General features: G+C 36.1%; 2 protein-coding genes across 8 annotated transcripts in view; one reads left to right on the plus strand and one right to left on the minus strand.

Moving 5' to 3' along the window:
* The window catches only part of LOC118748167 (protein Smaug), an 8,235-nt gene extending 6,053 nt beyond the window's left edge, over positions 1 to 2,182 (minus strand). For 4 of the 6 annotated variants that reach the window (XR_004994029.1, XR_004994027.1, XR_004994028.1 and 1 more), the window contains exon 1: positions 906 to 2,180. The gene's annotated coding sequence lies outside the window, so the exon portion shown is untranslated. Of the gene's footprint in view, positions 1 to 905 lie in introns of all 6 variants that reach the window. The other 2 variants (XM_036482518.1, XM_036482515.1) reach the window with 1 other exon arrangement.
* Positions 2,183 to 3,653: 1,471 nt separating this feature from the next.
* On the plus strand, positions 3,654 to 10,206 carry LOC118748168 (ubiquitin-protein ligase E3B). Of its 2 annotated transcripts, none has more exons than XM_036482519.1 (12): positions 3,654 to 4,026; positions 4,083 to 4,325; positions 4,399 to 4,469; positions 4,525 to 4,706; positions 4,799 to 5,083; positions 5,141 to 5,236; positions 6,953 to 7,385; positions 7,516 to 7,687; positions 7,749 to 7,867; positions 7,925 to 8,319; positions 8,396 to 9,193; positions 9,272 to 10,206. In XM_036482519.1, the coding sequence occupies exons 1-12, from the start codon at positions 3,866 to 3,868 to the stop codon at positions 9,554 to 9,556; spliced, it is 3,240 nt and encodes a 1,079-aa protein (XP_036338412.1). In that variant the 5' UTR covers positions 3,654 to 3,865; the 3' UTR covers positions 9,557 to 10,206. The 2 variants fall into 2 exon arrangements, with proteins under 2 accessions (XP_036338412.1, XP_036338413.1); XM_036482520.1 differs by having other exon boundaries at positions 7,940 to 8,319; positions 9,272 to 9,556.
* The last annotated feature ends 1,068 nt before the right edge of the window (positions 10,207 to 11,274 follow it).

The raw sequence follows: 11,274 nt of genomic DNA on the forward strand, positions 1-11,274 counted from the left end.
GCCATTAAAATCAATACGATCCGATTTTTTGTGAACTTGTTGAGTAACTAAAGGTAGGTTAGATAACGAATGTGCCTACACACGTCTTTTTAGTTAGTTATAACTGCTTCAAAGATAAAACATTGTGTGTAAATGCAACATTTCGCCATGCAAGGTAGATGTTTTTGCATATTCAGATAATCTTAGTGTTTTAATTGATTGATTAATAAAATTTGGTTAGAATTGACGTTATTCCTACAAAATCAACCAGTTTATGTTCAGATGCATTTTTTGCCTCTCAATACAAAATGTAGGTTCGCTTTGGGGATTAGCATAAAAAATACTGTGCTGAATTACACACATCTAGCGCTTAAAAAACAAAAATGAATACATAAACACTTTCCTGATCAACATTTTTGCAACCGTAGCAGTGTTCGACAACGGCAGTGGCTGATCTTCGCCCCAATTTTTCTGGCGCAGTTAATTTCGATTGTTTGCTGTTCGTCGATCGAATCGCGCTTATCTAATGAACGACAAACAGTGATACCGCTCGCACTCTGATAAAATTAACTTGTCGAGGCATCGCATTTTGCACTCTTTAAGTTTGCTATGCTTTTTATAATGTTACTTTTTTATTATTAAAATTAAATCGTTGGGACTAAAATTGAATAATGAGAATAGTTTGCGCGCCACAATGGCATCCCTTATACATCTACACCTTTATCCACAAATAAATAAATCTAATACATATATTTATGTATGTAGTTCAAATAAAGACAATTTGTACATATGTATGTATGTACGTACATATATCTATAAATAACGGATATATACAGTTTATTTGTTTGCCGCCCCGAAAGATTTGCGGCTAATACAGTTTGCATTTCTAATATCATTTTAAATTTTGGAAAATTTTCAATACTTACTTTGACTGCTAATGACTGTCAAAATAATTTAGCAAATGATACGCCTTTTTTAATTTCTCCAGGAAATTAAAGTCATCCTTTTGAGATTGTGATTGTATTGTATATTGTATATGCGGCAGTCTGTTAGTGTCTCTTTGTCCGCAAATTAAGGTGTTTGTACGACTATTTGGCAAATTTTATTTACACGTTTTCTGACGTTATTTGCATATTTTCTTTTGATCACCACTTAGCATTTATTATATTGCAAACGATTTTTATGGAAAACGTAGAGATCTGCGATCAAGTCGTCGAATTGTTTGCTTTTTCGTTTCCAATTATTTCAGAGGAATATTGCGCAATTATAATGTGTTGAAAGTCCTATACGTGTACATTTGCTGAACCCAATGCCTTGCTGAAATCTTTTTAAAACCGACTTCTCGACATGCAAGTACTTAAAGCTATAGTACTTCTACCTCTAATATGACGAGAGTGGCGTTGGCATTAACGGCGCAGTATTAAATGTTCTTTCCTAGGTTCCCTTTTACCTCGATCGTCAAATGCCGTTACCATTTATCTATGGTGGAAAATGCAGTGCTTCCGACGAGTACCTTGCATGCTGTGAAGTAAAACAACGGAAAACGTAAAACTGCGCTCGAAGATTGCACTTAGATTTGTCCTAAATATTATTCGCAAATTGAACTTCCGCTCTTTGGTAAATACATATGTATGTATTTATGTACTAGGCACAGTCACTACAACATTAATTGCAGCACGCACTAATTTCGTTGTTGTTACTGTTTGCTTATATAGATATGTTGGTTATTACTGATTTTTGATACCAAAATTTCTTCCAACGTCTATCTACGTTTTCCCCAATTCGTTTTTAAGGATACTGATTTATCGTATTGTTGGCTTATGCTTTGGTTTTGTTGATAAAATTATATTTTGTTTAAATTTGTTGTAATATTTCTTTGTTACAAAAATTTCAGCACAAAACGCACTCGGTGAAAACCTTGAATAATTTCATCGCGTTTTCTTTGTAATGTATTCCGATTAATCCGCCCTGTCGTCATGTAGACGCGATATGCTTACTTTACGAAGTAATTTTTCTATCAAACATTTCCACTCGAGTTAAATATTTCGATGATAAGATTACCACTTCGGACTCGCCAATAACTTTGTTTTCTAATTTTACCAACATATTTCCATTTTAAAGCCAATGAAATTTTTTCTCACTCGTAGAAAGTCCCAGTCCAACAAAAGTTTGACAAGTCGCGTACCAAAGTTGTACAGGGTTGCATTCTTATAGTGTTGGTAAAAAGTGATGATTTCCAGCGGAATCTGGTGAGAATCTGGGTAAAACAGGGTGAGAACCCATGTTTATAACCCTGTACTTCCGGTAGTGCATCCTTTTAATTTCCGGTAGTGCCTTCCAATGGAATTTTTCGCGAAATTTTGTCCTTAGGCCCTGTCTCCACAGGAAAACACTGATGTCGTGAAAACTATGTCACAAAATATATTTCCAATGGAGACCGCCTATTTCTCATGTGCTGCAATATATGTCAGCGCTTATTGCTTGACATCTATTGCAGGCAATTCGATAGTTTGACAGCCATATTTTCATTTGAAAGAAAGCGTGCTGGTGGTAACATCGATGAAATTTTTATATTAAATCAAAATAAAAGTGTGTTCCTTATTGGATTATTTATGATTACGTTTTAGGAAATTATTCAGCAAGTTTTTTAAAGATTTAAATGTTTTTAAACACCGAAATTGAGAGAATGTTGTCTGGTGGCGTCATGCAGCAAATGCTTATTTCAAGACATCAAAGTGCCCACATACAAAAACTTGCAATCACATTGCTCGTCAAAATGACAGTTGGTAGGCCATCGATGTTTGCCTGTGGAGTTCTGCGGTTATGTTTGGTTGCGAAATCGCTGTGACAGGAACTGGTAACATTTTTTGGTTATACAATTTTCCGGTTACAAAATCTTCGGTAACGTACAGAATATACCTGCAAGAGTAGCATTTAGAGCTAAATGTGCTTTGTGAAGTGTGAATCTGTGATATGATTTCGGTTAAACATCGAACGGTTTTTTTTATAGAAAAATACAAAAAAAAATTATCTCGATAAACCTTACGAATATTTAAATAAATCAATATGTGGTCATTTGTTTGAGTCACTGTATCTACTCTTTATATATATATTATTCTTAAAAACTTTTAATATATAATATTCACAAATGGGATTTTCGAATTTTAAAATGGGATAAACAGGGCATGAACCAAAAATACAAGATCACGTAAGAACGCGACGTTGCTTTTGTAACTGGTTTTGAGAAAAAAGTTTGCGAAAGCGGGTTCGTCAGCTGAGCGTTTGTTTACATCACAAGCACCACTATTTTACACTTTTATTCAAGTAAAGAAGAGTTAATTTAACATGACAACACATTTTAAAGCACTTTGATGCATCATTTTACCTAAATTGTGCGTTTAAAAAGGATGACAATAATTTTGGCTAATTTTGGTTTTCGTTGTTTTCTGTGCTTTGTTTACTTTTCGCTCGTTTTCCAGTGAAACAAGATGGCGTAGAACCCGCTAAAAAAATCGACTTTTTTCACTCTCTTGTTCTTACGTGATCTTGTGTCTTTCGTTCATGTAAACAGGGCGTTTTTCAAAGGAGAATGGGATTTCTGTACCTTGGGAGTTGGCAGCACTGCTTGGCACTTTTTTGGCACTCAATGTAGCACTTCACGGTAGAGCTGGCAGCCCTGGTCATATTTAGTAATTTTTTATACAATTTGTACACAGTACACATAAAGGCATTGAAGACAGGAAAAATTGAGTAATAGTTTAGCAAAAGGCCGAATGGAATATCCAACATGTGATTTGAACGGTCTTGGAAGCATTATGTTTATGCAAAATTGATTTGATAGGAACACTAGTCTCTCCAGAACTCCCATATCAGTTTAGATAAGAGAATGTTCGTTCCTTCTGAATCGCAAAAAAAATCCTTTTTGGAGCACACCAAAGCTGCGAGAGAGGAGCGTGCATTGGAGAAACGTCGTGAAGGGGCAGCTGTGCGAATACAGGCTCAATGGAAAGGATATGTGACTCGTAGGCAGTATCACAATCAAATAATGTAAGTATTTGTGACCTTATAACTTGATTACTTCACTATAATACACATGTACATAGATCCGATTTAGATCATTTGATAGCGGCAGAAGGAAATGAAAAGGATGTTGAGCTTATGCCAGCAATAACTGTGTATCCTGTTGTACGCCGGTTCCTCACGTATTTTCAAAGCAAAAAGCAAGCGCTCGAGGGTGAACAGTCGCGTGAGAGGTTTGAATGTTTATGTCGGTATCTAAATAAAGCCATGGAAACCGATTCTCCAAAAATGTCATACGCAGCTTTATGTTTGCATAAAGATAAGAGGTGATTTGGAAGGAAATAATACGCCGCTTCAAAATTGGATAAGTCAATTATTTTATTTATGAATCATTTTTAGTTTGCCATGGCTGGCGCACATCAAATCATTACTCAGTCTGTGCTGTCAAATGTTGCAGGACCTTAAGCCGGGTAGGCATAGTATTTAACTTTATAATCATTTAACTTTTGCAATTTTTGTAAACAGAAAATCATACAGATAGTATTTCTTTGGCACTCTACTTGCACACTTTGGTGGTTTTTACATCGCCAAAATCGTGGGGCATTCTTCGAAGTAAGCAATTCGAAAAATTACAACCCGCTTTACAGAAAATATGCTGCAATATTCAGGGTAAATTAGTACAAAATGGATTTTTCAAAACAATGCGTGTAAGTTGGGAAAAATTTTATGTATTTCGATATGGCTTTAAGATACATATGTACGTGTTGTTATGTTCCCATAAATTATTTTCTTTCAACAGTCGATTATGTTAAAAGGCACAGCACGCGAAGACCTTTCCATTAAACCTGTATCGATCAAAGCTATAATGACTCTGTCTACACGCCCTCTAATTGATGGCGATTTCAGTCGCAATTTACTCACTCAATTTTTGGGTGAAATCTTATCTGTTCCGGCACTGGTGTACCATCTGAATATAATCACTCCGCAATGCATAGAACAACTTACATCAATGGAGATACTAAAACGTTTCCTTCAAGCTGCCGATGACGCAACCTTTTTCTCTGAATTTACAAACAGCATGCCAGTGAGTCTTTGTTAAAAAAAATAAAGCCTATTTTAATTTTCTTCCCACATTTCTCAGGGAACTAAATTGCTAGCATTTTTGGCGAACGTTGTAAATCTATTTACAATTGAAAGTCCTCTAGAAGCAAAAGAGCTCGCGTATCCCCTTTTTACGGTAAATATTTAGGGAAATGTTTACTTACATATGTATATGCCCACTGTTTTTGAGTTAGTGGGCGGAGGGGGTGTGGCTCTTGATATCCAACCCAATAGAAAGAGCATAGTTCAAACTTCGTAAAACGTCACACCTGACCCTTCGAAACCTTCCTCAGACCACCTGGCAACCATTGGAAAATGGTCTAAAATTAGAATTTTTGACACCGGTTAATATAAACTCGGTAATCATCAGTATTTTTGCGCAGAACACCTTTCCGGCCCTCCTCAGTCCAACTCTGGCTACGCTGATCACAGTATATTTGCGCAGAGCTTCTTTCTGCGTTAGCGGTCTTGGGCTGTGCTTAGGGATTATAACCCTTACTACGTAGAATATATCTTTCACACAAACATTTAAAGCAGGGTTTCCTAAACTCTTAAGATGATGGAATCCTTACAAATCACCTTTCACTTCATCTAACCCCATATCAAATTACTAAAAATCGAAGGCAGTACAATATAAATATGAATAAAAACTTTTACTAGAAATAGTATGCATACTTTATATTTTAATGTGAAGAATGAAATTGTTTCACTGTTAACTATTGCATGCATGCATGCGCATTTCTGGGGTAGCATCGAATTTCGACATGAATTTTGTTTTTGTATAAGAGTCATTCCATTGAAAAGAGGAAAACTACATAAATTTAAATATGCCCTAATTATCTCTATTTTAGTAGTAACCTCTGTTTAAATGACTACATTTCATTAACCTGTGGGAAAATATTAAACAAATCAAAAGAAGTTGTAATTTTTGTATATAGCAAATTTTATTTCATGCATAAGTACTTAACACCAGCCACAAGGAGATGTTCCAGCAATCACAACTTTAAATATTTTCTATAAAGATTATATAAACCTCATTGTTATTGAAAACGAAAGCATATAACTCATATTTCACAACACAAATACATCGTTCGTGCAAATTAAGTGTTTTCGCTTTCATCTTTGGTTCATCTTTGAGTGCACAAGGGTGAAATAGAGTTATTTTCAATTTCCCACCAGTCACATTCATTCAAATTATAAGTTACATAAAACTAAGAAATCGTTTGGTATTTTTGTTAAAGCAATTTTATACATTAGTTATCATTCTACGTTCCGACGACATAGTTAAAATTCACAATTGATCACATTCGCATATGTATAGTGTTTTAAATGTTGGTACTTTTTCGGCTTATTTAGTACACTTTTTTTTAGTCATTTGGTACAAAATTAAAAAACTCATTTATCATCCCTGATACAGAGTGTATTAGAGAAAATCTTGTCCAAATCCGTTCAATAGTTTTCGAGATTACCGCGTATCTCGACCCTGGCGCCACCTAACGACACCATTTTTTGCAAAAATGTTTCTGCTTAAATAACCAGTATATGTATATTATAAATAGCAGCCAAATCGGCCTATAAATAAGTTAGATATAGGACTTTTAATTTTTTACGCGGTCGACTTTTCGATGGAAACACCCATATTTCAAACCGAATTCTTAATAAATTAATGACCGAAAATTACAAAATTAGGTTTGAAAATAAAGTTTAGATCCTTGACTACAAGTGTGTGGACCGGGTCGCCCATTCAGATACAATATCCCGAAATCATTGGGCAGATCACTTAAACTGTAGCCAATATTTAAAATAGTCTCGTTAATAGCTTTAAAAATTAATTGAAAATTTTTGTTAAAAGAATGCAACTACTGTGCTTCTGGAAAATATACCCAACACAGTATCTAGTAAAGGAGTATTCACGCAATGGCATGAACTTCTTGGCTGGCATACTCCCTCGTTGGATCCTGCACAAAATCAAAATGTAGCTTTGATCAAAAAACAGTTTCATTTGCTATGGGGTCATCGATGCATCAAGGTCTTGTTAGTAGACTTACTTCGAAACATTAATGCGACCTACGAACGAATAGAATTTCAACCACCGACACATGCATCTACTAGCAACTTAATCCGACGAGCATTGGATCGCGGCTCAACACGAGGAAATTTCACAAGAGGCAGCAGAACATGGCGTCGGCTGGATGGCAATGAAGTTGAACAAGTGTCGCGCGTATGTGCAATGTTTTATGCTGCGCTAAATACGCTTTCACAACTAAGGCTAGATATATTAACAGGTAAACAGAAAACTATATAATACGATACACCATCCATTCCTCCAAGATTATTATCTTGAGTTTAGATATATGTACATATTTCTATGGTATTGTTTTATTATCAAAAAATTGTCTCCTTATGGCTTTCCAGGCATCTGTTACAATGATAACGTTTTGTATGATCTGTGGCTACTTCTTACATCGCTCGGCCCGAATTGTGGGATGAAGGAATTTACGGAACTGTTAAAGCAGGAAAACGCCTTGAAAAAACCCCAAATCGCAATGTTGATGCTATTTTGTGATAGCATGACTCATTACGTTACGTATGTATACATTGTATTATATTAGCAATACAAACATTTTCTACAACAGTGGATTTTACAGCATTTTAGATGAATATGAAATGTATACCGAACAAAAACCATTTCTTCTCAATGACTTCGTGATGCTCACTTACTTCCTGAACAACATACTATTTAAAATAATAAACGAAAACTTGTTAGGTAAGTAGGATCACAATTCATTGTTAAGATTGAGGCTGCTTTAAGGAAAAAATATAGCTTTTTTTTCAACAGGAACAAAAAATGTCACACAATGTCCAGTCTTCGTATCCTTGCATACGTTGCTGCTGTGTCTTTATCGACGTGATTGCCGTCGCTCATTTGCGCCAAGTAACCATTGGCTTATACCCGAAGTGAAGCCTTCGACATTTATCAGTGATTTGGAAAAAGCTAAACGACACGCAGTGATTTTGCTGCAGAAAATGCCCCATATAATTCCACATGAAGATCGTGTCAAACTATTTCGAAAGTTCGTCCAGAATGAGAAGGCGGTAATGGGCTTGACGGAGAGCGCCTGCGCATCACCACGTTCCGCACTGATTGTTGTGCATCGCGATCGCATTGTGGAGGACGGCTACCGCCAGTTGGCTGCGCTGAGGCCACATGCATTGAAAGTGAGTAACAAAACACAACCTAATTCAAGAGGAACTGAATACGTTTATGCATTTCGTTTATTTTTTTACCTGCCAGGGTGTCATTCGTGTACGTTTTATCAATCAGCAAGGCCTGCACGAGGCCGGTATTGATCAAGATGGAGTTTTCAAAGAATTTCTGGAGGAAACAATCAAGAAAGTGTTTGATCCGTCGTTAAATTTATTCAAAACGACCTCTGATCAACGGCTATATCCTTCCCCTATATCATATGTGCAGGACAATCATTTGCAGCTGTTTGAGTTTGTCGGACGAATGTTGGGCAAAGCCGTGTATGAGGGCATAGTTGTTGATGTTCCTTTCGCTTCGTTCTTTCTCTCTCAGCTTTTGGGACAAACACATCAGGCGCTGTACTCTTGTATGGATGAGCTGCCTTCTTTGGACAACGAACTCTATCGCAGTCTCACTTTTATTAAGCACTACAAGCAAGATGTGTCTGATTTAAATTTAACCTTCTCGGTTGATCAGGACGTAATGGGAAAGATTGTAACGCATGAGCTGCATCCCGGTGGGAAAGCTCGCTCCGTCACTGATCACAACAAACTGGTTTATATCCATTATATGGCTTACTTTCATATGAACACACAAATCCGCGAACAGACTCAGGCTTTTAATCGTGGGTTTCGCAGTATTGTCAATCCAGAATGGTTGTCTTTATTTTCTCCTCCTGAATTACAACGTCTCATTTCTGGCGATACAGTGCCATTAGATCTGCGAGATCTACGAAAGCATACACAGTATTATGGCGGCTTTCACGATTCTCATCGGGTCGTCGGCTGGTTATGGGACATCTTAGCCAAAGATTTCACCGAGGAAGAGCGCAAATTGTTTCTTAAGGTTTGGAATTTTTCTCCTTCGTTTTATGCACATACATAAATTTATGCTTAGTTTCATTTATGCTCGATTTCTTTGCAGTTTGTAACTAGTTGTTCAAAACCTCCACTGTTAGGCTTTGCCAATCTTGAGCCGCCGTTTTCTATTCGCTGCGTTGAAGTTGGTGACGACGAGGACACTGGAGACACTATTGGCAGTGTCATACGTGGCTTCTTCACCATACGCAAGAAAGATCCTCTGAATCGCTTGCCAACGTCATCCACCTGCTTCAATTTATTGAAATTGCCAAACTACCAGAAGAAGTCCACACTGCGCGACAAATTACGCTACGCTGTTAGCAGCAACACAGGATTTGAGCTATCCTAAATCATTTTTTTAGGCTAAAATGTTGTGTGCACCCCAAGACCAATGAGTGGCGGTTCCCTTAATGAGTTACAAAATGTAAATTCCTTTAGCAACAAGACATAACTAGAAGTACGAGTATCATGTAACAAAGCATTTTCCAAAGTACCACCATAATGGCTGCTGTTTCGAGTTTCTACATATCAGCTAGTTTCCGATTTTAATACTTGAGACGTGGGCGGTATCCATTAATTTCACTTTCGGGGGCAAACATAAATGCTCAACTTTATAATCACATGTTTTTGTTTTATCGGTCGGGGTTAGTTTTTTTTTGCGATTTTTTTAAGATTTATTTTAAGTAGTTTTATGGATTTTAAATTTTATTTCAGAAATAGTTGAGTTTTGTTCACAGTTTGTAAGCTAATTTTCTCTTTGATGTCGTGCATATGTATTGTGTTCGGGAGTTTTAGATAACTGTGATAAACAAGTTTACATAACATTACCAGAATGTAATATTTGTCCACTTTCACATAAATATATGTATGTATATTATTGGTGTTATTGGAATATTAAGAAACTATGTACATATGTAGCTGAGTATGTGCATACAGATATATGTATGTAAGAAAATAAATTTCAATAAATCGATTACACTGTGTGACAGTGAAAAAACACTTTTTGCGAGACATATCTCAAGTTGTAGGTCTAGTCAAGTATACAAAAACTGCATACTCAGAATTTCCAATACACCCTCAAAACCTGGAGTTAGGGGCCAAAAACCCCTTTTCCATAGGTGAAGGCATATATTGGACCATACCTTTATTTCTGTTTACTCTATGAAAAAGATTTTGTTTCCATGGAAAAGAGAACTTCTAGCGATGTGTCAATTTCTTATTTTGTTTACAGAAATTGCAGAGAAACTGTACAAAATATACAAAAAATTTAAATTTTTGGAAAAAATGTTCATGTTGAGTAACGGGTTTTTCCACTGTTTTTTCGCCAGTGTATATAGTACAATTTATAGGTAAAGTCTCCTGTAAATTCTGTTTGCAATAAGGTGTAAATTTTTAAAGATAGGTAAAGTCTCCTGTAAGTTCTGTTTTCAATAAGGTGTACATTTTAAAGATCCATTCAGGTTTGGCTAATGTAATTAGTTCCTTTATTTAAATACTTTTATTTTTATTTTTTTTTTTCATGGGAATACAAGTACAACTAAGAGCCATATTCACACGGTGTAGTTAACTCAAAATCGGCAGTTAACTACAGATATTTGTACTGTTATTTTTTGTACTGTGAACTTGGCCCTTAGTCACTTAAAAATGTTTACAAATTATTTGTATATAAATCGTCCGTTTCTCGTTTTAGAGACCAGCAATAGTCCGACGGCATATTTATAATCAGCCTCATTGCGTAAGTCCTAAATTAGGCTAAATTGTACGACTCGACAACATTCGCATTGTCTAATGTCGTGCTGAAATAAGTAAACGACGAAAACCGTCGAAGAGTATACAGTGCTGCCAAGTTTTTCCATTTTAATACACTAGTCGAGTGGAAATTTTTGGCAATGACGTGAAATTTTCGATACGATTCGACTCTCGTAAAACGACTTGCATTCGACACGACTCTCGCAATGAGGGTGAATATATTTTTCCAGCAAACCTTTTTATAGCTTCCATCTCCTAATGTATTCGCTACCTTTCCTCATCACTGAACTGAACCAAGTTCTCAGGGAAAACGTCCCA

The sequence above is a fragment of the Rhagoletis pomonella genome, unplaced genomic scaffold (assembly GCF_013731165.1).
Source record: "Rhagoletis pomonella isolate Grant_MI unplaced genomic scaffold, Rhpom_1.0 Rhpom_scaffold_00012, whole genome shotgun sequence".
In the NCBI taxonomy this organism is placed as follows: domain Eukaryota; kingdom Metazoa; phylum Arthropoda; class Insecta; order Diptera; family Tephritidae; genus Rhagoletis; species Rhagoletis pomonella.

What these genes read in the sequence shown, in the direction of transcription:
- LOC118748168 (XM_036482519.1), top strand. Translation starts at nt 3,866, where the DNA reads ATGTTCGTTCCTTCTGAATCGCAAAAAAAATCCTTTTTGGAGCACACC. An exon ending in AGCATGACTCATTACGTTAC is followed by an intron (nt 7,688 to 7,748) that starts GTATGTATACAT and finishes TGGATTTTACAG; the next exon opens with CATTTTAGATGAATATGAAA. An exon ending in AATAAACGAAAACTTGTTAG is followed by an intron (nt 7,868 to 7,924) that starts GTAAGTAGGATC and finishes GAAAAAATATAG; the next exon opens with CTTTTTTTTCAACAGGAACA.